This window comes from Tasmannia lanceolata, unplaced genomic scaffold, assembly GCF_043159265.1.
Source record: "Tasmannia lanceolata isolate RefF3 unplaced genomic scaffold, GAP_Taslan_0.1 ptg000003l, whole genome shotgun sequence".
NCBI classification, from domain to species: domain Eukaryota; kingdom Viridiplantae; phylum Streptophyta; class Magnoliopsida; order Canellales; family Winteraceae; genus Tasmannia; species Tasmannia lanceolata.
Genome location: NW_027518680.1, coordinates 25,643,063 through 25,669,743, shown reverse-complemented (window position 1 = coordinate 25,669,743; position 26,681 = coordinate 25,643,063). Strand labels below are relative to the sequence as shown.

General features: G+C 41.1%; 2 protein-coding genes across 3 annotated transcripts in view; both read left to right on the top strand.

Moving 5' to 3' along the window:
- Positions 1–26,681, top strand: part of LOC143854148 (Transducin family protein / WD-40 repeat family protein) — a 113,181-nt gene that overhangs the window by 28,607 nt on the left and 57,893 nt on the right. For both annotated transcript variants that reach the window (XR_013237440.1, XM_077363971.1), the window contains exons 9-11: positions 14,856–14,931; positions 15,063–15,245; positions 25,261–25,421. Coding sequence is in view for 1 of the 2 variants with exons in the window: in XM_077363971.1 (XP_077220086.1) it covers positions 14,856–14,931; positions 15,063–15,245; positions 25,261–25,421 (420 nt within the window). In the remaining variant the exon portion in view is untranslated. The remainder of the gene's footprint in view (positions 1–14,855; positions 14,932–15,062; positions 15,246–25,260; positions 25,422–26,681) is intronic.
- On the top strand, positions 9,537–13,892 carry LOC143854158 (uncharacterized). Its single transcript, XM_077363988.1, has 3 exons — positions 9,537–11,759; positions 11,857–12,230; positions 12,318–13,892. The coding sequence occupies exons 1-3, from the start codon at positions 11,670–11,672 to the stop codon at positions 12,679–12,681; spliced, it is 828 nt and encodes a 275-aa protein (XP_077220103.1). The 5' UTR covers positions 9,537–11,669; the 3' UTR covers positions 12,682–13,892.

Sequence of the window (26,681 nt, the reverse complement as noted above, 5' to 3'; positions counted from 1 at the left end):
CCTCTGTAAGTTCACCATGAAGGAATGCATTTTTCACATCAAACAGATAAAGTAGCCAGCCCTGATTAACAGCAAGAGAAAGCAACACACGAACAGAGGGAATCTTCGCAATAGGAGAGAAAGTCTCAGTGTAGTCCACACCAAAGGTGTGGACATAGTATATTCTTTTGCGACTAAGCACGCCTTCAAGCGCTCAATAGTCCCTTTTGGCAAATATTTGATAGAAAACACCCATTGACATCCCACAGGACGAGCACCATAGGGCAGATGACCTAAATCCCAGGTTTGATTGATGCTAAGGGCATCCATCTCTAGATCCATTGTAGCACGCCATCCTGGATGAGCAAGAGCCTTGACCACTGACTTTGGTGAAGAGATAGAAGATAGAAGACACAAATCCTCGAAAACCAGGGGTGAGATTATCATATGGAACAAAGTTAGAGATATGATGAGCAGTGGGACGAGAGCGGGTGCGCGAAGCAATAGGACAATATGGGAGAGAGGGTACCTGAGAAGAAGATACCTGAATCTCCGGTTTTGAAGACGAGTCCTGGAGAGGAGGTGGTAGGGGATATGCTCGTCGACGCCACTGATATGTCTTGGTAGGAGCAGGTGGATCAGTAGCAGCTGGTACAAATGTGGCAGGCGGTGATTGTGAAACTACTAGCACAGAGGGTGACGAAGGTGAGAGGACAACTGGATCTGGAAGGACCAGAAGAGGAATAGCCGAATCAGTAACAGTGGGACTAGGCACGGGTGACGGATTAAAGAGTGGCTCAGTCTAAAAAAATGTAACATTGGCAGACACAAATCAACGACGAAGACGAGGACTGCAACAACGATATCCCTTATGGGTATGAGATTATCCCAAGCAGACACACTACTCAGATCGAGGGTCCAGCATATCAAGACCAGGTCTTAGGTTGTGAACGAAGCAAACACCACCAAAGACGCGGGGACAATTAGCCAAAAAAGATTAGCCAAAAAAGGGTGGCCAATTAGCCAAAGACGCGGGGACAATTAGCCAATTGGGACTCATTCTGAAGCACCGAGGAAAGGAGACTGTTGAATATAGTGTATTTGCATAAAGGCATAGTTGTCATTGTACTTCTCTTGCATTTATATAAATACATAAGTGAGGGGGATTTTTCCCTTACTCACTAACTTCTCTCCTCTCTAATTCTTTTAACATGGTATCAGAGCCCTAGGGTTTGGCTCCCTAGGGACCACCATTGCTTTCCCTCTTCTTCTCCTTTTGCACCATCTAAAACCCTAACCCTAATCTCAACCCAAACCTCCATCATCATCTTCTAACCTAACCTAACCCTAACTCTTAATCTAAAATCCTAACCTCCATCGGGGCCGTGTTGATTGTGGTGGTGGCGGCCGCGATTTTGGTGGTGGTCGCGGTACTGGGAGCCGTGTCCGTTCTTATTGTACTCACTGCCGCCGAAAGGGCCATTATATTGATACTTGCTATACTCTTCACCTGGAGCTTCGTCTCTCCCGGGCGGCCCATCTTACTGCTGCGAATCCCATTGATGCCCCTCCAGCACAGTCCGTTATTGGCAGTGCTCCATCCGCCCCTTAGAGTGATACCATTTCCAGGGCCGACTACGATGAGTTGCAGCGTCTTCGTCTCAGCAGTCGTCCGCTTACTATAGGTTTTGCTCAGCCGAGTAGTTCACCCGCCTCTCTCCTTACTAGCTCCAGCTCCTGGATTATTTGATTCAGGGGCCTCGGACCATCTGACTGGTAATGCATCCTCACTTAGTTCTTTTTCCCCATTTCCTTCTGCTTCTCACTCTGTCACTTTAGCTGATGGGACCTCTACACCCATCACTGGTATTGGTACTCTATCTCCACACTCTGGTTTCACCTTATCTTCTGTTCTCTGTGTTCCCGAGTCTCCTTTCAATTTAATTTCTGTTAGTCAACTTACTAAGCATCTTAACTGCTTTGTCTCATTCTTTCCTTCCTACTGTGTTTTTCAGGATCTCACAACTGGGAGGACGATTGGCTCGAGCCGTGAGATAGATGGACTATATCATCTCGATGGTGCTTCGCCCCGTGTTGCTCTGCCATCGACTCATACTTGTGGCATTGTTGTCTTGACCACCCTCCTCTCCAGAAGCTTCGGCAGACACCTACTGTGTCCTCTCCTCTTCAGCCTTTTGATTGCGAATCTTGTCAGCTTGGGAAACACAATCATGTGTCTTTTTCCTCTAGGGTCCTTAGTCGAGTCTCGTGTCCTTTTGCTTTAGTACATTCTGATGTGTGGGGTCCCTCGAGGACTATGTCTCTTTTTAGATATAAATATTTTATCATATTTGTGGATGATTTCTCTCGTGTGACTTGGTTATATTTATTAAAAGATCGCTCACAGGTTTTTCATGCATTGGCACCTTTTATGCTGAGATCACTACTCAATATAACTGCACTCTTAAATGTTTACGCACTGAGAACGCCCGTGAATACCTTTTTAGTGAGTTCAACACCGTTTTCTCCTCCCACGGCATCATCCATCAGTCCTCCTGTGCCTACATCTCTCAGCAAAATGGTGTAGCTGAGAGGAAACTCCGTTATCTTCTTGACATTATTTGCTCTCTCCTTTTTTAGATGCATGTCGCTAAGTCCTATTGGAGCGAGCGATGTGGTTCTTACAGCCTGTTTCCTTGCTAATCGCCTTCCATCCTCTGTGCTAGATGGCTCCTCTCCCCTCTCGATTCTCCACCCTGGGGATGATCCCTTCCCTCTTATCCCCCGAGTTTTTTGTTGTGTCTGTTTTGTACACAACCTCTCTCCTGGCCGGGATAAGCTTGATCCTTGGGCGGAACGGTGCGTGTTTGTGGGCTACTTCCGTACCCAAAAGGGCTATCGCTATTATAGCCCTCGGCTGCGTAGGCTATTCACCTCAGCTGATGTCACCTTTTTCGAGTCGGCTCCATTCTTTTCAGCTCCTCCTATGGATGGTCCTCCCTTTCATGACCCTCCTACTCTATTTCCTCTTCTTCCCCCTGTTGTTCATGATCCCATTGAGTCTCCTTCCTTGCCTCATCCTCCTCTTCCTATCCCTGTCGCTTCTACTCCTATTGAGTCTCCTTTGTGCCCTCCTTCCTTGCCTCATCCTCATCCTCCTCCTATCCCTTTCGCTCCTACTCCTATTGAGTCTCCTTCTCTATCTCCTCCTCCCCCTGTTATGCGGACTTATCAGCTACGCGATGTCCATTCCACGCAGCCCGAGCTAGCGCCCTCACAGCCGACGTTCCCCTCCTCTCAGGTACCTCTTTTACCCCCTTCTGGTGGTTCAGTGGATTCACCGGTTGCATCACGTACCTGGTCTCGTATGACCGCTCACCCCATTTCTTCTGTCGTCTCCTATGATCACCTCACTCCTACGTTTCGTGGGTTTGTTTAATATTTGTCTTTTGTTTCTTTACCCAGGTCGGTTTCTGAGGCCCTTACTCATTCGGGCTGGCGAGTTGCTATGGAGGTTGAGATGGCTGCTCTTCGGTCCAATCACACTTGGGATTTAGTTCCCCTCCCTTCTGGGGCCCATCTCGTTGGCTGTAGATGGGTGTTTACCATCAAGCATTAACCAAATGTCCTCCTCAGTTTGCAGACTGCGCATGTCTTTGTATGGGCAAAAACAGTCTCCTAGAGCATGGTTTGGGCGATTTAGTGCTGCTGTCATGCGATTTGGCATGAGGCAATGTGCAGTTGATCACTCTGTCTTTAGTTATCACTCTGATGCAGGACATGTTCTGCATCAAGCATTTACCAGATGTCCTCAGTTTGCAGACTGCGCAAGTCCTTGTATGGGCAAAAACAGTCTCCTAGAGCATGGTTTGGGCGATTTAGTGCTGCTGTCATGCGATTTGGCATGAGGTAATGTGCAGTTGATCACTCTGTCTTTAGTTATCACTCTGATGCAGGACATGTTCTCCTCATAGTCTATGTGGATGGTATTATTACAGGCAGTGATACGGTTGGCATACATAGACTGAAGACCTTCCTGCAGGCAGAATTCTCTACTAAGGACCTTGGTCGCCTACGGTATTTTCTAGGGATTGAGGTAGCTTATTCTGGCAGCAGTCTATCTCTTTCTCAGCGAAAATATGTGCTAGATATGTTAGAGGAGACTGGATTTGTGGGGGCAAAGCCTGTTGGTGTTCCCATGGATCCAAACACAAAGTTGCTTTCAGAAGAGGGAGACTTGATGGATGACCCTGCTAGCTAGTTTATGAGTGCTCCATGCACCTCTCACTGGGCAACGATAGTTCAGATTCTCCGCTATTTGAAAGGGGCATCAGGGAAAGGCTTGCTATTCAAGAAAAATGGGCATGTCAGGGTGGAAGGATTTTGTGATGCAGATTGAGCATGATTTCCAGCAGATAGGAGATCAACCACAGGTTACTGCACCTATGTTGGCGGCAATCTAGTGTCGTGGAAAAGTAAGAAACAAGTGGTAGTTTCGAAGTCCAGCGTCGAGGCAGAGTACCGAGCTTTGTCCCATACGAGTGGGGAGCTTCTTTGGTTACGCTCCCTCATGTCAGAGATTGGTTTTTCTTCTTCTTCTCCAGCTCAGCTTTACTGTGATAATAAGGCTGCGATTCACATAGCCACCAATCTCGTCTTCCATAAGAGAACCAAGCATATAGAGGTTGATTGCCATTTTATTCGCTAGAGAATCCATACGGGCGAGATACATGTTTCCTTTACTCGATCTGTGGACCAGTTAGCAGATATTTTCACCAAATCCTTGCCTAAGTTGAAGTTAATTGATATTTGTAACAAGCTGGGAATGTATAATCTCTACATTCCAGCTTGAGGGGGAGTGTTGAATATAGTGTATTTGCCTAAGGGCATAGTTGTCATTGTACTCCTCTTGCCTTTATATAAATACATAAGTGAGGGGGAGTTTTCCCTAACGCACTAACTTTTCTCCTCTCTAATGCTTCTAACAGAGACAATTAGCCAAAAAAGAGGCCGTGAGAACGGCATAACTTCGGTAGGTCTTAGGAACCCGCATCTGAAAAAATAGGGTACGGGCGGCCCCATCAAGTAAAGAGCGTAGTTTCCTCTCAGCAACACCATTTTGTTGAGAGGAATAGACACAAGATGACTGATGAAGAATCCTGTGAGAGGAGAGGTAATCCTGAAACCCATTCGAGCAAGAAAGATACTCCCTAGCATTATCGGTGTGCAGGCATTTAAGAGGATAATTATTTTGAGTTTTGATTTCAGTATGAAAAGTACGCAATGCATGAAAGACTTCTGATCGATCTTTAAATAAAAATAACCATGTCATTCGTGAATAATCATCAATAAAGACAATAAAATACTTAAAGCCAGTTGAAGACGCAACCCTAGCGGCTCCCCATACATCTGAATGAACTAACTCAAAAGGAATCGACACTCTACTAATGACTCGGGATGAAAAAGACACACGACGGTGTTTCCCGAGTTAACATGACTCACATTGAAAAGGTGAAACAGAACTGGAAACAAAGGGCGTTTGCTGAATGCGCTGAAGTAAAGGGTGGCCAAGACGACAGTGCCACTAATATGGACGGACAGAACTCTACAATGCAGCGGCAGGCGCGTGACAGTTCAAGCGATAGAGCCCATCCACCTCACGTCCCGAGCCAATCGTTCTCCCAGTCGAGGGATCCTGAAACGGACAATATGAAGGATAAATTGAGACAGAGCAGAGTTGATACTTTTAGTAAGTTGACTAAGTGAAAGTAAACTGAAAGGAGATTTGGGGACACACAATATTGAGGAGAAGGGAAGGTTGGGATGAGAAGACAAAGTACCAACTCCAGAGATGGGATTGGTGGTCCCATCGGCAAGGGTGATAGAATGAGACATAGAATGAAAAAGGTCTAAAAGAACGAAGTGGAGAAGAGTTACCAGTCATGTGGTTCGAGGCCTCAGAATCAATAATCCAGGAGCCAGAACTAGAGAGAGAGTAGTGCGTGAACTACCTGGTTGTGCAAAACATGCAGTCGGAGAACTAGCACTAGCGCGAAGGCGCTGTAACCCCTCATAATTCGCCCGTGATAAAGTGTAGGTATTAGCAGGCGGCATAATATCTGTGGAGGATGAAGGCAAAACATCGGAAGAGCTACTAGTAGGAAGGTGTGCCGAGCGTGTCTGACGAAGCTCGGGATGAAGCGAATAGCGTGTATCAACATGATGTCCATCTCTCTGACAATGAGTGCAATATGGTCTGCCACGACCACCACCAACACGGCCACTGCCACGGCCACTACGACCCCTACAATGACCAAATGAACTACCACCATGACCAGACTGAGGAGCACTATCTCAGAAGCAGCCAGAATTGAATTATCAACGGAGATCACAGGGGAAGAATCGCTCAGAAGACACTGCTAGGCACGACAGTAAACCTCTATGAGAGGGAATAGTGCCAAAACCAAGGAAGCAGAATTTGCACCTGAAGGTGGGGATTCGCGATTCCCCGAATTGCGAATCCGAATCATGATTCGATTCCCTGATTATGGGGAATCCCGAATCGATTCCATCGGACTCGCGAATCCTAAATTGGGAATCGCGATTCTGTTTCCACCGGAATCGCGATTCTGGAATTGTAAATACGCGTTTTATGAAAATAAAATCCGCGGTTTTTATTCGTATGGATTCGGGAATCACATAAGTTAAAACCGCGATTCCCATTACATTAAATCCGTTTTTTTAGTAATGGGAATCACGAATCCCAACTTTTGATGGGAAATTACATTTATGGCCATTTTTTAACAGTAAGGGGGGTATTTTGAGTGGGGTTTTTTTTTGTAATTTCATTTTAAAAGCTAATAAAAGTCAACCCTAAAAAAAAAGGAAAAAACCAACTTTTCTTCTTCTCTTCTGCTCCTCACTGCCGCCCCTCTCTCACTCCCCTTCTCCTCTCTCACTGCCGCCCCGTGATTCCCGCCGTCAAAGAAGAAGAAGAAGAAGAAGAAAGAAGAAGAAAAGCCGAAAAGGTATGTATTTGATATTTTTTTCTATTTTTTTTGAAAAAACTAAAAAAGGGATGGGTTTTCTCATTTCTGTGTGGGAATGGTTTCTGTGAGAAACCATTCTCACACTGTTTCTGTGAAATTATCGGTTTTTTTTAATGGCACTCCTCACTTTATTAAAAAGTATGGCATGGCCCGCACCATAGGATAATCCAAACCGTCCGATCTATAGAGGGTTAGGATCAACCCTCTATAGATCCAAACCGTCCGATGGGCCACGGCCTAAAAAGGTTTTTGCCCCAAAAATCATTTCCATAGGCTGATCCTAACCCTCCGATCTATAGAGGGTTAGGATCAACCCTCAAACATTCAGATAAGAGGGTTAGGATCAATTTTATGGAAATGATTTTTGGGGCCCAACCTATTTAGGTCGTGGCCCATTTAATGGACGGTTTGGATCATCCTGTAGTGCAGGCCATACCATACTTTTAAATTTTTAATAAAGTGAGGAGTGCCTGCATCAAAATACAGTAGTGCTTTTGGGTTGGCTACAATGTTTGGGTTTTGGCCGTGGCCCATCAAAATACGGTAGCCCTTTTGGCCGTGGCCCATCAAAATACATTTGGGTTTGGCAGTGGCTTTTGGCTACTAGCACTACCATGTTTTAATATTGCACAACTGACTGACTGAGTGATTTTTCAAAAGTACAGTGGAGCCCACTTGATAGGGTGATCCAAACCATTCATTTGGTTTGGACTTTGGACTTTGGAACTATACTTGGCTCATCCTAAGAAGTTGCCCCACTGTCCTTTTTGAAAAAAAACTATACTTGGCTAAATAGGGGGCTGATGGATGATCTTGTTAGTGGCACTAAAGGTGTTGCAAATTGATATTCCTTAGATGAGATGTGAATTTTGATTCCAAAAGTGTTTACTGATTCAAAATTACATTTAGGAATTTTAGAATTTGAGAATTGAGTTTGAGTTCAAAATTGAATATTATTTAGGTTGAATGAGCTGATTGTAGCATTGTGCAAAAATATTTTTATCAAATATTGTTTATGATTGAATGTGCTGAATTGCTGATTTTTTGTCTCCGACTCAAATTGAATGTGCTGAATTGCTGATTGTAGCATTGTAGTTGTACAAAGTACAAACTCAATTTGTCTCTGACTTACGGTGGGCCTATCTTATTAGCTTATCTTTTGAGCTAATAAGATATATTGTTTATCATTTGTCATTTGATAATAGTACGACTGTACGAGACTGCATACGAGCCTACGTGGGGCCTTTACGAGTGATGGCGAGCGGAATGGCTGAAGTCTCCAACAATGGTTTACTGGCATGGATCCATGGGTTGCATCAAGTGGAAGGAGTTAATCCTGGCACGGTGGGCCTATGCAGCTTACGCAATATTGCCACTATCTGTGTTGATTGGGGTTTGATTCGTGCCGCAATCAGTTGTTGGGATCTAGATTTGCATGTGTTTCATTTTGGAATGCAAGAGCTTTGTCCGACTCATGAAGATATTTGCATAATGCTCCGCATTTCTCCTGATGGTCCCATGTTCAAGCCTTCCTTTAAGGAAGGCTATGATAAGGCATTGAGCCGTCTGATTGGCGTGCCACAGAAGTCCCTAGGTCACTACCGTCAGGCAAGTAGTATCTTCGTGCATAAGCTAGTACAAGTCTTTTCACCAAGTAGAGAACTGGATATGGAGTATCGTCGTTGCCGTGAAAATGCATTAGCATTATGTGCTTATCCAATGTTTCTCTTTCCGGGCCGATTAGAGTCATCAGACTTGATTCCATTATATTTTGTAGACTTGGTTGATCAAGTTCGCCAAGGTGCAAATCTAGCTCCTACTGTCTTAGCGGAACTTTTTGATAGCCTAGATAGTGCTTGCCGATCTACTGGATCTGAGTCTGACTTCTCGGGAAGTTCCGTCATTCTTTATATAAGTATTGGATGATTTATTAAAAATGCTTGAATGATGTACTTAGTTATGGATAAATTATTATTTCTAACTTTTTTTTATTTAGGTTTGGCTAGTGGAGAGATTACGAATTTTGGCTCCACCACCTTTGCCAAGACGAGCCTGGACGAGGAGTTTTAATACTCGGGAGGTGTTGGTTTCATTCGATGATCGCGACAGTTGGGCTATATGGCTTGAGGGTCGCGAAAGTAAGGACATTGAGTGGACTCTCCCATGGGCTCCCATTTCCTCTGCAGTCCTCGTGACTTCTGATTAGAAGTGCATTCGGATAATGAGGTTCCAGAGCACTTCCTTTTACTTGCCTTTGCGGATCCTCCGATAGTACTTTGGAGCCCAACATCACATAGCGATGATGGATGTTTCGGTACCGGACTCCATTCTCCCTCAATCCTTGAAGATGTGGACAGTGAATGCGATTGATAGAGACTGGAATCGGCGAACCATCGTTGTCGTTCAGAACAACCCCACCTCTGGAGAGGTGAACAACTATTTTTGGGAATGGTATGGGACTGGTGAGGCAAGTGGTGAGGCAAGTGGTGAGGCAAGTGGTGCTCCTGAGTCAAATGCTGCTTCTAGGAGCGGTGCAAGGGGGTGATTTATTTGTATTTTGATGATGTATTTTGCTGAACGGGTAACAGATCTTTGTAATAGTTAATTAGTTTATTACTATTTTGTATTCTCAAATAGGGCTTATGTAATGGTAGTTAACTTTATTGGATATAAATCCAATGGATTCGACACTGCGCCACGGGAAACCCAACCCTGACCCTACCCCTGCAAAATAGTGAATACCCTCGGGAATTCCCACGTAAGACGGTCTGTTGGATATAAATCTAATGGATTCGACACTGCGCCACGGGAAACCCAACCCTGACCCTACCCTTGCAAAATAGTGAATACCCTCGGGAATTCCCACGTAAGACGGTTTGTTGGATATAAATCCAATGAATTTGACACTGCGCCACGGGAAACCCAACCCTGACCCTACGCCTGCAAAATAGTGAATACCCTCGGGAATTCCCATGGAAACCCAACCCTGAGCCTACCGCTGCATACCCTTTCATGCATGCATGTAAGACACTCACAGTAGAAAATATCTATCATACTATTCAAATATTTTACAATTTCATTTTGTCAGAGGCAATTGAGGAAAGATGGATGAGACTGTCGACCAAGAATTTCAAGGCCAAGGTGTAGGTGATGATGACATAGTTTTTGAAGGGGACCTAGAATACAACTATGATGAAGAATATGTGGAAGAAGATTATGACGAGGACATAGTGTTGGGTCCGAACGCAAGGTCAACGACAGTTTTATGTTCACACGTAGTCAAAGGAAAGAAAGCTGGCGAAGGACATGCGGGAACCAAAAAGTGGAAATGTAAGCACTGTAAGAAGGTTTACACTGGGACTTATATAAGGGTGCACGCACACCTTGTGAAAGCACCAAGAGGTCAAGGTCAAGGAATAGCATATTGCAGTGCAGTTGCAAAAGACAAACAATTACAAGAGCACATCAGAAGCCAAGTCCAAAGAGCAGAGAATTTACCTGGGAGACTGCCACTGAAGAAATCACGGTTAGACATGCTCGCCAAGTCTTCCAGCTCTGCTGCTACTAATTCAAGTAAGGTTGGTGAATCACCAATTGGCAAGTCTTTTAGAGCAAAGGATAGAGACGATGTTGATCATAAAGTGCTGCGATTTTTGGCCGCCAATGGGATTCCCTTTAACATCCTCCGATCTTCATATTTTCAAGAGATGATAACTGCCGCCAATTTTGTGCCTGGATACAAGTTGCCTTCTTATGAGAAAGCAAGAACAACTTTATTGGACCATGAGAAAGAGAATGTAACAAGAGATCTAGGTGTTCTGAGAGAAAAATGGCCTGGACATAGGCTTTCTATTGTCTCTGATGGATGGACAAACGTGAAGAGAAACATTGAGAAACATTGAACCGAACATATTCGATGCCAGTACATTAATCAGGGAAAAACATTGCAAAGTTTTTGTTGGATGCCATTCAAGAAGTAGGGCCTTTTAATGTTGTGCAAGTGCTGACAGATAATGCAGCCAATTGCAAGCTTGCTGGGACATAAGTTAATAAAGTTTTTCCCCACATATTTTGGTCTCCTTGTGTGGTTCACACATTAAATTTGATATTCAAAGACTTGACCAAGCATAACCACCTAGGTTGGATTGGAGAGACTTTCTGTTCCTGCAAGGATGTCGTCAAATATATTACCAATCATTCGCAGGCTCTTGCTATATTTAGAAGCAATTCGAAGTTTGAGTTGCTGAAAGTTGCGAAGACTAGATTTGCAACTCATTATACTACACTTAAGAGACTTCTCGATGTAAGGGAGGCGTTGCAGATGACAGTATTAACAGATTCTTGGAGAGATTGGTTGAATGCTTGCACTGACAAAGTGATGATAGAGGGGCGAGATGACAACTACTTGTGTAGTCTCTGATGAATTTTGGACGAACATAAAATTGGCATTATTAATTACGAAGCCCATCTATAAAATGATTAAGTTCATTGACCAGGAAGGTTGTCTGATATCAGAAGGGTACGAAGGCATGGACAATATGTTAGGACAAATAAAAGATAACTTGAAAGATGTGCCTGACATGTACAAGCATATTCATGGTATTGTGGTGGGATGATGGGGGAAGATGAATATTCGAATGCATGCCTTGGCTCATGTACTCACTCCAAAATATTATGACCCTGCATATCTCAATATTCCAGCACCAGGCGGTGGTAAACGAGTCACCCCAGGTATGTAATTGCTTCTCATATTGTGAATGTTCATAATGTAATTGTATTTATCTTCATTTATGTTACCAACTGATCGATTATTTAATTTTATTTTCAGATAAAGACCCAGAAATCATGGATGCTGTATATGAAGCCATTAAGGATCTCCCCTGATGATGAGATGAGTGATACGATTAGACGTCAGTTATATGATTTCATAGGAAGGGTTGGAAGGTTTTCCAGTAAATTTGCCAGGGAGGATGCGAAAGATCCCAATGTGTGTGTGACCAAATGGTGGAACTTTCGTGGAAGTCATGTACCAGAGTTACAGTCAGTGGCCATCAAAAATCTCTCACAGCCTATTAGCACATCTTCTGCAGAGAGAGTATGGAGCACGTATAGCTTCATTCACAATGTAAAGCGTAACCGCTTAAATTCACATTGTGCTGATACCCTTGTGTACATCCACTCAAATCTTCGACTCCTATCCAGGTTTAAGTTTGTTTCGTTATTGCATGTAATAATTGTTTTTGATTACTTATGTCAGATTATTTATTTAATTTGGAATCTATTATTTAGATATAATGCGGCTGCATACAAAGAAGGACCAAATAGAAAATGGGACATCAACCTAGAGCTCCCAGTTATGGATGACTCCTCTATCAGAATCGAGGATATGCGATCGCAGGATCTTGATGATGATTTCCTTAGACCTTCTACATTTCGTTCGTCATCTCAGTCATTACCTTCAAGTCCTTCACTCACTATTCGTGATTTAGACGACAATGACGAAGCTGCAGGATCTGGGACTCCAAGAGTGGTCAGTAGCTCGGAACTTGAAATTGGACGACCATCCAACACTCAAGGTCGTATTACTAGTTTCCTGGGTCGTGTAGAACTTACAAGGGTCGGTATAAAATCTTTAACACTTTCAATTTCCTAGTGAAGATATTAGTCTTATAAATATTAATTCATTTATTTAAACTTTTCCTTTACAGAAAATGTAGAAGGAAGAGGACGAACTGATCATATTTATTCGAAGGGAAAGAGAAAAGCCTAACTTTATTTCTTTTTATTTGAAAATACTGGAGAAATTCTGTAATAATTTTGATATTTCGCTTTTTGGAAACTGAATTTTTTGTTTAATGGTGGAGTCCTGAGCCTCCTGTCTCCTGAATGAAAACTGTTATAATTTGATTAATTTCGGTATTTGGAGAATCATGTTTATATTTAATGGTATACAGTTGAATGCCTAGATTTTGATTTTCAGGTATTTTTTCTTAAATTTTATCTTTTATTAATTTTTTATCGCTCTCCGACGACTCCTCGGCGAATCCCCGTCGAATCTCTGGCGACTCCCCGGCGACTCTCCGGCGAAAAATCGAATCCCACTCCCAACCATCCCTGGAACCTTCGAATCCCGCTTTCAAATTCCGAATCGAATCCCGTTTTCAAATCCCGCCCTGGCAACCTTGGCCAAAACCAATAATGTGCTGATGAAGATAAACTCACTGCCCAGACTACCAAGGTAGTGAACGACTCGAAGTTGGTCACGCTGTCTGGTGAGAACCGTGATGTCAGAAGTGATAGGCATAAACAGATCGAGTTGCTGGCAGAGGGAGACGAACTGACTGTCAGGCGTAAGCAAAGACATCACCATGACGAAAACACATCCACTCAGAATATGTAGCACATATGCGTGTAAGGTTGTCTACCCCAAAATAGAGTAGCGCAGTATGGTCCCATATTTGCTTCGAATAAGGCTGGCATTGCCTCGAGCAAGGGGATATATCTCTAAAGCGACCTTCCAAGACAAGTAATTGGTCCCATCTAGCTTGACAGCGGTCATCTCTAGGAATGAACCCTCCACAGGAGACGGATAACTAGAAGTATGAGTCGACGAAGGTTGTGTTGCACGAACCTCAGTGGTCATGCTAATCGATCGATCCTCAGTAACGAGAGGATCCATGAAGACAAGAGAAATAAAAAGAACACAACCACAACAATCAACGAGGAAGAATAGAGGGAAAAGAACAACTAGATGGGTCCAAAAAAAATAGTGACTCTAGGGGAGCAAAAGGAAGAGTCATAGGAGAAGAGCTGCAATCAAGGAAAGGGATTTAGGCCATGAGTTAGGGTTTTTTTATTTTTCCTTTTTTAGGGTTTTGAAATTGTGGAAGCGGGGGAGAGGAGAGGGTTGCATGTGGGGGAGGAGAGAGAGAAGAGAGGATCGTGGTAGAGGTGGGGTTTTTTTTTTTGTTGGGGGGGGTGGGGGGGTAGTCGTGAGAGGTGGGGAGGGGGTTGGGGTTGTGCCACGGGAGGTGGGGGTTGCCGCAGGGGCTTGGGGTGGGCCGCAGTGGCTGGAGAGAGGTGGGGGATGGGGAAAGATTAGGGTTGGGGTTAGGCCAAGGAAGAAGAAGAGAGGTGGTCAATGGTGGTCCCTAGGGGATTAAAACCCTAGGGCTTTGATACCATGTTATGAAAGGGAATGCGAGAAGAGAATTGTGAGATAGGAGAGTCCTCCCCCTCATGTGAGTATTTATATTAAAGGAGAGAAAGTACGAAGACAACTATGCCCTTAGGCATTACACATGTATTCTAACATATTAGAAAAATTAAATTGTTTGAAATTCTTTCCTTTTCTTAGAAAGAATATTTATGAAGGCTAGTAACAATAATTTGTGGGGAATATTATGTTGATTTTACCCTACCATCTAGAATGTCTATAAGTTTCAATGCTTCTTTTTTATCCTGAGATAGCAAACAAATACAAATGAAAGAAGAAATACCTCTGAATAGCAATGGTAACTTATTGTGCTTGAGCCATTGGTTTGAGTTCCCTCTTGGTCAGAGATTGTTTCTAGTGGGTTAGGGATCTTAGGGTGAATGTGGACACTGTGCAACTTGCAATTTTTAGGATTTACTGCATATTCACTTGGCACTGCATATTCACTTGGCTATTGTACCTTGTTATGTGAATTTATTGATCAAAACTGAATCTTTGTGTTCGAAAACTTTTGAAATTTGAATTTCTATATTCCTTTCTTTTGGTTACAGTAATTTCTTGGTTTTGGATATATCATCTAATGAAAGCTTGGTTTGTTGATTGCTATTCAGACCAAAATGGCCTTCTTCTTCATTTGTTTCATCCGATGGATTAGTTACTGCTATGGCATACCGCCTTCCCCATGTAGTATGTATCACATCTTCTGGGAATTTGTGCACCTCATTGAGTCTATTACTTGCGAATTAGGATCTTTCTTTTTTGAAAGTGTGCCGTTGTTAGATAAGGTAGTCATGGCAGATATTGATGTATATTTTCAGGTTATGGGAGACAGGTCAGGGAACATACGTTGGTGGGATGTAACAACCGGGCTTTCTTCATCATTTAACACTCACAGAGAAGGAATAAGGAGAATAAGGTTCTCACCTGTTGTTCCTGGAGATCATAGTCGAGGGCGTATTGCTGTACTATTTTATGACAACACCTTTTCAATATTTGATCTTGTAAGTGAACAAAACGAGACATTTGACATAAATTATTTTTGCTTGAAATTTTTGGTTATATTTTTGTTTTGGGTTTCAAGTCATATTTATTTGTAAAATTTAAATTTAGAAAGAATGTGTGGTATCCAAACAATTCAGTAGTAATTTGTACATTTCTACATAGCATGGATATAATTATGTTAAATGATCTTTGTCGCTTCTGTGTCCATTAATTCTATATCAATGTGCTTTTCTTGAATAGAAAATATCGTTGGGTTTGTTGAGTTAATGAGCAAACAGAATAAAATAGGGCCTCCAATACCCAGAAAAGCATTTGGATGAGTTGGTGACTGCTTCTGGGCTTATCTTCCTTTGTTGCTTTGTCTGGCGAAAATTCTTCTCTCTCTCTCTCTCTCTCTCTCTCTCTCTCTCTCTCTCACTCATTTCTGTTGACAAGTCATTCTGTCATGTCACGATTATCGGATTTTCCCAAAAGAAACTCCGTTTTACTTCAACTGTGGATGTCTCTCCTTTAATCGGATAAATGTTTGAAGGATCATAAAAGTGCAATTGTTTGAAGGTAGCATAAGTACTCGTTATGCTCATCACTGTAGCCGACAAAATGCATCTGATGGTTTCGGGAGAGAAGTTTTTGCGTAGTGGCAGGAACATCTACCTAGTAAATACGACTCCTGAAGCTAAGTGTTGAAGTTAAGGGTAGAATAGTCAGGATATGACCTTGTAAGCACATGGAAGGGAGACTGTTGTTCAGGAACAAAAGAGGGGAGCATATTGATCAAGGTTTCAAATTTCGGTTTCGGTTGAAATATTGTAAAATCATGGAAACATTTCCGTATGAAATCACACTCGAAATCCAGTAAAGATTCTTCAAAGGAGGGAAATGTTGAACAGGTGAGTATAAATGTGCTAAACACCATGCTTTCTTTCCATGTTCTTGGGAGTTTGTTAAGGAAGATATCATGCAATTCTTCAAAGAATTCTATGATGAGTTGAAGTTAGATCGTGGGACAGCAGCTACATTTATAGCTCTGATTCCTAAGTTGAACGGTGATTCCTTTGTGGTGGACTTTCGCCCCGTTAGCCTGGTGGGTTGTTTATATAAGGTTTTAGCTAAAGTTCATACTGAACGATTAAAGAGAATCCTCCCATCCATTATATCTGGAAGTCAAATCCGCTTTGTCAGCGGAAGGCAGGTTTTGGATTGTTCCTTGATAGCAAAAGAGTTGGTGGACTATTATTCTAAAAAAAGTTATAGTACCGGTAGATTAATTTTTGCGAACTAAATATGGAAAAGGCCCAGGATAGAGTGGAATGGAAGTGCTTGGATTAATTTTTTTTTTGAAAAGCGATAATTTCATTAATATTTGGAATGCAATCGGGACTAGAGGTCCCAACTTGCTTGTACAAATATTAGATATCTCGGATAGGACCGGTAGATTACAAAAACCTTCTTGCAGGAGGAAGGATACATGTATCCTTCACATGAATGAAGTGCACATTAAAGAGATGAAATAATTTCCAAACCCTCCCGTTCCGCCCCCGCTTTAGCCAAAGTGTATCTACAAGAAAGAATGGGGTTTTAAACAAGGTGGAGGTCATGGATCAAGAATTTGATTTCTTCTGCTTGGTTTTCTGTTCTTATTAACGGAGCTCTCAAAGGATTCTTCAAGTATCCAGGGGTTTGAGGGAGGGAGTCTATTATCTCCGTTCTTGTTCTTGATCATTTCAGAGGCTCTAAGTAAACTAATTGAAAAAGGGAAAGGAAAAGGGTTGGTTGAAGGCTTTAAAATTGGTAGAGAAGGGGTTGCATTCATGGTTTGAAATTTCGATTTCGTATTAAATTTCGGACCTAGCCGAAACCGAAATTTTGACCGAAATTCGGTAAAGACACGAAATGTCGATTTTTTGGGCCCAAATTTTGGCCAAAATTTCCGTAATTTCGGCTGAAATTTGGGAAAGGAATAAAAAAGTAATATTTTTTTTTTCAAATTTCGCCGAAATTGACTAAATTTCCGATTTTTCAACCGAAATTTGGTACGTTTTGCCAATTTCGGTTTCGGAACGTTTCAGTTTCGGTCTTGACCGAAATATGAAATTTCGGATTTCGGACGAAATTTAAAACCATGGTTGCAGTTTCCCATTTGTAGTTTGCAGATGATACTCTCTTGTTTAGCTCTCCTGATACAGAAAAAGTTCTCAATCTTAAAGTGATCTTACGTTGCTATGAAGCGATCACTGGGCAAATATCAAACTTCCATAGATCTAGAGTTTTCTGTATTTTAACATTGAGACGGATATGCTCCAGGGCCTTGCTGCAATCATGCGGTGCAGGGTGGATGATCTTCCTTCTTCATATCTAGGGTTGCCTATATGGGCTGGAAGACGTAAAAAACAATGCTGGGATCACATTGTAGAATTGTAGGAGAGAAGACTGGACACATGGAAGCGTACCTTAGTTTCTAGAGGTGGCATAGTTACTCTTATTAAGCCAGTTCCTTCCTACATTCCAATTTTTCAAATGTCAATATTTAAATGTCCTATGAGGATTGTTAAAAAACTGGAGCAAATTCAAAGAAGATTTCTATGGGGAGGATCTGATGATAAGAAAAGTACCCCTTTAGTTAAGTGGAAAGTAGTATGCAATTCTAGAAAGGTGGGTGTTTTAGGTATCAGAAAGATAAAGGAAAGTGAATATTGCTTTGTTGGGGAAATGGTTGTGGAGGTTCGGAAGCGAAGGCTTTGGGCGAAAGTTATTGAAAGTAAATATGGAGCTTCTGTGGGCCGCTGGGAATCCACTGACCGCTTACCACATCAGGGATTAACTTTATGGATATAATGAGATTCCAACACATCTTCCAAGATGGTATTAGATTCAGAGTTTATTTAGGAGATAGAATCAGATTTTGGCTTGCTAAGCAGTGTTCCCAAGTCCAGTTAAACATTCTTTTTTCGAACTTGTTTGCTATGGCTGTATCAAAGGAAGTTGCGGTGAAAGAATATATAGAGAGGAATGGAAATATCATGGTATGGAGGCCGGCTTTCAGAAGAAATCTCTTTGATAGAAAGATTCCTTCCATTTCTAGGCTTTTCGGGGTGCTTGAAGAGGGTTACATTAAGCATTCTGGGGAGGACAAAAGGATTTGGATATGGAACTCATTTTGGTTGCTGTAAAATCATATTACCATTATATTGTTTCTACTCATGCATCTTCCAGTGTAGCTAGAGTTTGGACAATCCAGGCTCCGCCCAGGGTGTGTACTGTTGGGTGGGCAGTGCCGTTGAAAAGGATTCAAACAGTTTAACTTCCTGCGGGCTGCGGAAGTGGGAGATTATGATCATTGATCACCGCGCCTTATGTGTCTAGAGTGGGGAATCAGTTGACCATCTATTCATCCACTGTAAAGTCGCGAGGGAGGTCTGGAGTAAAATTCTATCTAGATTTAGCTTTGCTTAGGTGTTCCCGGCCTCTCATCGGGATCTTTTTGTTAGTTGGTCCGTGGTTCCGTTGAAGAAAAAGGGGAAGATTTTGTGGGATGCATCTTTCTTAGCAACCTTATTGGTACTATGGAAAGAACGTAATGCTAGAGTATTCAAATGATTACCATTCAAAAAAAAAAAAAGAGTATTCAAATGATTTTCCAAGGGATCTCATTTCCTCTATTGCAAAGTGATTGCTTTGGTTATTTTCTTGGATCAAAATCCTTCCTAGCTTCAAATTTGTATCTGCCTACGACTTAGCGGTTTGGGTGGCGGGAGGTGTGTCATAATATAGAGATGCAGCCAAAGGTCGTTCAGGTGTGGGATCCTCCAGATCTGGGAATTTTGAAATTGAATTTTGATGGATCTAGTTGGGGGAATCCTAGTCTTGGTGGAGTGGAGGGTGTGCTAAGAGATGATAGGGGGAGGTGATGTGGGCTTTCTCGGGTCCTATTGGTGTAGCGGATGCAAATGAAGCAGAGGTTAGGGCAGTGCATCAAGGTTTAAAATTGCTTGGTAAAAGTAACTTTGATACAGAGGTGGTTGAAGGGGATTCCTTAAATGTGATTCGTTAGCTCAAAGACATTCACGCTTATCCTTGGAGATTTGGGAGATTCTTTGATGAAATTCAATATTGGGTGGGGAAATCATCTATTATCTTTAAGCATGTGTATCGATCCGCTAATGAGGTGGCAGATGGGCTTGCTAGACAAGGGGTGGAGAAGGAGAATCTGGAGCTTTTTGAATTTTTAACGCCTTGATTTACTCCTTTTTGTTATTATGGCTGTTGTTTTGTCTCATATTTTCTGTATTTGACCATCTCAGTTCTTTTTATTAATATAGCAGCCATTAAAAAAAACAATGTGCTAAACACCACATACTCATCTCCAAGCACTGTTAGAGTATACCAGACTTATTTTTCTCATCGAGGGGTTGCTGGATTGGATGCAATCTTGTCAGTTATGCCTTCTAAGCTTGGGAAGAAGCTTCCGAATAGAAAAATTCCCTTTTAATTCTGAATCTCCATTCTTCATTTAAAAAAAAATCTGAATCTACATCCTCAACTGTATAATGCGAGCCTCAGACTGTTTTGTGGGAATCATGTAATGCATTCCATAAATCCTTGGAGGGTCCAATGTCGAGTACTTGAGCAAGTTCTTTAAGAGTCAGGGTCCTTGTGCCAAGAATCATGCTCCTGATTTTTTCTCCCAATAATGAGCTTTCTCTTCTGCAGCTGCTCCATCACCCCTAACTTTTGTGAAACTCGGTGTTATATCAGGACATCAAGGTAAACGAATATAAATTGGAATCTTATGGAGATCTGTCCCTGCACAAATATGATCAAGACACGTGTGTGAACGTATGCGTGCGTATCAGGAACTAAGAAAATGTGGATATGGTTGTCCGTACATATTGTATCATCTTAGTCCATGTCTTCTTAGTCTTAGTTTCATTTACCTTCTACCAATTAAGCTATTTCATAACCAACATGTTTGTATGTCTGTCTTCCTTCTCGCAAGCTCAGAGTATGGATGCTTTGAACTTAGGCAATGAGAAGAAATTTCATTTCAAAGGAGGATGTTATCGTGAGAGAAATTTATTTTGACTAATTGAGAGAATAAATGGTGGGAAGGTTAAGGTGACAAAGAAAACAAAGAAGAAAAAGATGCAATGAGGAGAGGTAAATATGATTAACTAGAAGAAAGTAGATGTGGAAATGAGCAAAAGAAAGATAGAGGATCCCTAACTTGCGAATATGGGGTGTCAGTGTTTTGAGGATTTTAGATTGTTTTTTTTTGTTGGGAAATGTGTAAGAATAAAGAGGGGAGGTAAAACCTATTTTCAAATAAGAGTTGGGTTTTTAAAAGAAGTTGAATAAGGGATGGTATGGTCCTAGAAATTTCATTTTGTTATTTCTTGTTTTGGGAGGAAGAAGATGACGTTTGAAGATATATATATATATATATATATATATATATATATATATATATATATATATATATATATATATATATATATATATATATAGGAGAAAAGTGTATCTACTCGATCGACTAGATAACTTGTCTACTCCGTTGGCTTAAAATACAGTGGGGGCCCACATTATTTTGGTGATGCAAACCATTCTTTTGATGGGCCCTCACATAGATAGGGTGTGCCCAAAAAATCAGCTCCATAGGATCATCCCAACCCTTTAGTTTGTGGACGTTAAAATGAACAGGTATAAACCTTCACAAATCTTTCCATTTTTTACCTCCATAGTTCGAAGGGTTAGGATGATCCTATGGAGCTGATTTTTTGGGCACACCCTACCTTTGTTAGGGCCGATCAAATGAATGCTTCGGATCATCCAAACAATGTGGCCCCACTGTGTTTCTGGCTGGCGGACTAGAGAAGATTCTCTAGTTGACCGACTAGAGACACTTTTCTCTCTAGAGAACCTTCTCTAGTCTGCGGGCCAGAAACAGAAACACAGTGGGCCCACATTGTTCGGATTAGGGGTGCAATTCGGGTCGAGTTGAGGCCAACTCGACCCTAACCCGAGGGGCCATCTCTCCAACCCTAACCCGAATAGGGCCAACCTGACCCAACCTGCCTTCACATTTTCTCAACCCGAACCCAACCTGACCCGACCCGAGTTGAAGGGAAAAACAGAAACCAGTAAGAAACTCAACTCAACTCAACTAAGCCTTTGTCCCAAACTAGTTGGGAGAAACCAGTAAGAAAAACAGAAATAAAATCAAGAAGAAGAAAGGAAGGATCCAGGCTGTTGCTTCCACTTGAGGGTTCACTGGTCGAAGTGGACCAGTGGCGAAGTGCCCATATGCTTCCATTGTAGCCCCTCTTCTGTAATTCCGCCGTGAAGCTGCATCTACCGGTGAAGATTAGGTCTCGTTCTTGAGGAAATCCTGAGAACTTTGAATAGAGTATGAGTGTATGACTCTAGGATATTAGATTATTAGGTGCCGTTCCAGATGTTTCACAAGAAAAAGAAAAAGAAATAGAAAATTATAAAAGGACTAGGGTTGTATAGAGTCTGAGTCTAGGAGATGGAATCCTACTAGGGTTGTATAGAGTAGCAGTCTACGAGATGAAAGGCTTACTTCTCCCAGAAGTCATGTAAAATACAAAGACTGACAGACAGGTTTGCTTCTTCCAAAAAACAAGAGATCATTAATGCTGGAAATATAAAATATTAGAAGAGTCTTTCCAAAAAACAATAGATTAATAATGCTGGAAATATAAAATATTAGAAGAGTTCCGTGTTCTGTACCTACAATTTCATCTGTTCTTACAGACAAAAAGTAATAAAGAGGCGGGTTTTGTTTGCATTGGGCCAGGTTGCCAATGCATCAGCCCTAACCCGACCCGAAAATTCTTCGGGTTGCATTTTTCCAACCCGAACCCAACCCGACCCGAGATATATCTAACCCAACCCGGGAAAAAATCGGGTTGAACCCGCAGGTTCGGGTTGAAGCCGTCCCAAGTTGCACCCCTAGTTTGGATGATCCAAAGCATTCATTTGATTGGCCCTGACATAGATAGGGTCTGCCCAAAAAATTAGCTCCATAGGATCATCCTAACCCTTCGAACTATGGAGGTAAAAAAAGGACAGATTCGTGGAGGTTTATACGTGTCCATTTTAACCTTCACAAATCGAAGGGTTAGGATGATCCTATGGAGATGATTTTTAAAGCACACCTTATCTATGTCAGGGCCCATCAAATGAATGCTTTCGATCATCCGAACAACGTGGGCCCACTGAGTTTTTAACCTCCACTGTCCATTTTTAACCTCCGCAAATCGGAGGGTTAGGATGATCCAATGGAGCTGATTTCTTGGGCACACCCTATCTATGTCAGGGCCCATCATATGAATTCTTTGGATCATACAAAAAACGTGGGCCCACTGTATTTCTGGCCCACGGACTAGAGAAGGTTCTATAGTTGGCCGACTACAGACACTTTTCTCATATATATTAGAAAAGTGTTTGTAGTCGGCCGACTAGAGAACCTTCTCTATTCCGCGGGCCAGAAATACAGTGGGCTCACATATTTTGGATGATCCAAAGCTTTCATTTGATGGGCCCTGACATAGATAGGGTGTGCCCAAGAAATCAGCTCCATTGGAACATCCCAACCCTTCGATTTGTGGAGGTTAAAATGGACAGGTTATTGGAGGTTTATACCCATCAATTTTAACCTCCACAAATCGAAGGGTTGGGATGTTCCTATGGAGCTGATTTCTTGAGCACACCCTATCTATGTCAGGACCCATCAAATAAATGGTTTGCATCACCCAAACAATGTGGGCACCCACTATATTTTTGGCCGACGGGGTAGATAACGTATCTAGTTGTCCAACTAGAAACTCTTTTCCCTATATATATGTACATGTCTCTCTCTCTCTCTCTCTCTCTCTCTCTCTATATATATATATATATATATATATATATATATATATATATATATATATATATATATGAATCAAAAGAAAAATGGTAGAACACAAGAAGAAGTTGAAGATGAGAACACAAAGATGTGATATCAAATTTTTTGAGTACCATTCAAGAAAAAAAACATTCAAGAAAAAAAGATGCAATATTTTGAGTATTTTGGATTATATCAAGATGAAAGGGGAGAAGAAAGGGGACGAGTATATGAATTATATGGATTAGTGTGACTGAAGACAAATGAGGAAAGATGAGCATTAAAGAGATCTTATGTCAGACCCTGAACCTGAACTTTTCGAGTCTCAGGGTACGACTACCATAGTCGATCAATTATGATTGTACTATAAGTGGAAAACAAACCATATAATTGATTCAGAGCAAAACTATAAAAAAAAATACAACTGTGAGTCTGATAAAAAAATTAGGCTCAAAATATAATAATAAAAAATGACATTTCTTTCTTTCTGTTCATTGTACAACACTACACTTTTATAAAGAGATAAAAGTTGAAATGTACATTGATTTATACAGCAACTCCAAAATTAAAATAACTCTCAAGTCACTTTCCCATAATTTACCAACAAGAACTAAGCTCTAGCTCTCACTATCACTCTAAAAAATTTCGTACTGATAAGAGTAAGCTAAATTGTTCCGAACAATGGAAGGGGAATTTCAAGTGATAAAGGTGACATTTCTTTCTTTTTTTTCTTTTCATCTAGAATTGGGGCATATGACGTTATTTCCAGCCAAACAGGCCCTCTTAGTAAGAGGAATTTCAATCTCTTTTTATTTATCCCGTGTGACTACTTATTGCTGCAGAGCTTGCATTGGACATTTGATCTATCTAATTTGGTGGCAAACTCATAGATACAATGAGCATAAAATTGGATTCAAAACTCAAATGCATGGAGTTGTGTCCTACGGGAATAGGAAAAATAGTAGTGTACATGAAAAAGGGAACAGAGGGACTGAAATTGTAAGCAATTAGAACAAATAAACCATAGGAACACTTGCATGCTGTCAAAACCCTGAGAATCCCCTTTGAAATCCTTCGTGACATGTGGTTTTTAAGCCGTAGGGAAGTCGGTCGGTTATTTACCCAAATACCCTGGAACTAGGTATTACATGTAAAGTCATTTAAAATATACATTTACTTTAGATTTACATGTAAAGTCATTTAAAATATACATTTGCTTAAGATTGACTTGTAAAGTCATTTAAAATATACATTTGCTTAAGATTTACATGCAAATAAGGGAATAACACCCATTTAGATTTATTTAAAATAGTTTCAAGAACCAATTCTAATAAGATAAGAACTAAACTTTCTAGTTCTAAGTACAAAATCTTACTTTTTCGGCCTTTTAGGTTGGGTCAAATACTTCCAAACGATAGGGTATTTTGTAAATTTTAAAAATTCATAAATTATATCATATCCAAAGATTATTAAATCCCAAAAGTCCGGTAAAAAATCTCATATTTTGGTTCTCTAAAATTTTTCATCTTGTTAGGCACTGGTCAACACAGGCATTTCAGCTGAGAGATTTTCCTTTTAGTACATGTTGGATATTTGCATCTTAGCAATGAAAAGGAAGTACCTTCTGACCAGGATCAGATCCATCCTTCGTTTGCTTGATGCGTGAGCTGCGATACCATGTAATGAAATATTTGATCATATAATGTGGATATAATAGAAGAGTGAAGAAAGGAGGGAAATTTCTGTAGGGGGGAATATCTTTCCTTTGATTGAGCTTCACCGAGTCATTGCATTGGCTTATAGACAAACTTACCAAAAGACTAAACTACCCTTAGTGGAGGGTTGTCCATGTAATGCAATTATACAAATAGTACACATTGTTTACAGCTCATGCCTCCTTATGTTCCTTTTTTACTAGAAGGTACACTAGTCAAGTTAGTGCAAGAGTGTGCAAATGGTAAATTTGAGTTTTTAAATTTTTAACATGCTACGAAATGATAAATTCAAAATTTTAATAAAATATATGAGAACTATCCCTCACGTTTTTAAAGGATTTTCCAAATTATCATCTGATCAATGCTAAGTTTCAGCACCTTTTCAATTTGCAGGATACACAAGATCCATTGGCCAATGCCCTCCTACAACCACAATTTCCTGGAACTCTTGTGTTGGAACTTGATTGGTTGCCGTTGCGAACAGACAAAAATGAACCCCTGGTAGTATGCATTGCTGGGGCCGATAGTAGCTTTCGGCTTATTGAGGTTAATATGTATGTAACATCGATTTATTTATGAGTATGTTTAACCTCTTTTCATTCTACCTTGTAACTGTCTTACTTCTATGCAATAGGTCAGTGATATTTATTTTGAATATTATAACCATTCCTTTCTTGGACCAAATGACACTGTATGTAATATGTCTTTATCCATCTCTTGCACAATGTAAGATGAAACCATGGACTTTATAGCAGGTTAACCCTATCAAAGCAGCTCACAATCTTAGTATTTACGTGTGCACTTTAAAGCATTGAGTGGAAAAGAGACATGGTATATATATATATATATATGAGGAAGTCTAAACTGAAGGGAGCCCTTGCAAAAAAGAGGTGAAAGGGCTCCCCCATTGGCTGCACATCACCATCATGTTTGACTTTTCAGCCGCTATTAATGCATGATGGTGATGTGTGGCCAATAGGAGAGCCCTTTCGCCTCTTTTTTGCAAGGGCTCCCTTCAGTTTAGACTTCTTCTATATATATATATATATATATATATATATATATATATACACTAGTAAAAAGCCCTGTGCGATGCACTGGCCGACAAAGAACTATACGGACCACATGATAGGTTGATCCAAACCGTCCATGTGATGGAACACAACATCAATAGGTTGTGCCCGTAAAATCATTTCCATGGGCTGATCCTAGCCCCCTCAATCTATAGAGGTTTCCATAATTAAAAAAGCATAAAGGAGGGGGGTAGGATTGAAATTATGTGGCTGTAATGGGTGCCTTTGTTAAAAAGCATAAAGGAGGGGGTAGGATTGAAAATATGTGGGTTGAATGGGTGCCTTTGTTAAAAAAAGTCAAAAAAAAATGATGTGTAATTCTCATAGAATTTTGGGAGAAATTCAAATAATTCTCTCCTTTTCTCTTCTGCTATATAGTGTGTGTGTGTGTGTGTATATATATATATATTTGTGTGTGTGTGTGTTTTTAGTTAAATTCGTGTTTTTTTTTTAAATAGTAAGAGATATCATTAAAAAAGGCAGAATACCGAGAAGGTCTTTACAAGATCAAAAGCATCAAAGAAAATACAATAAAGGAACTAGAAATGGACAAACTGAGATAACATGCAAATCAAGGAGGGAGGAAGTCGAACTGTTCTACTTCTGCCCCTGCCACACCCTCCCTGGCGCAAATCTATCAACCACTTCATTAGCTGACCTCCTGACATGAACAAAAGAGATTGTAGCATCTTCCACCCTATCCTTTATTTCGTCAAAAAAAGGGGCAAATCTCCTAGGAAC

Excerpts from the sequence above, each read along its gene's own strand:
- LOC143854158 (XM_077363988.1), top strand. The coding sequence starts at position 11,670 with ATGCCTTGGCTCATGTACTCACTCCAAAATATTATGACCCTGCATATC. Across the intron at positions 11,760-11,856 it reads TGGTAAACGAGTCACCCCAG|ATAAAGACCCAGAAATCATG; the intron begins GTATGTAATTGC and ends TTTTATTTTCAG. Across the intron at positions 12,231-12,317 it reads AATCTTCGACTCCTATCCAG|ATATAATGCGGCTGCATACA; the intron begins GTTTAAGTTTGT and ends TCTATTATTTAG.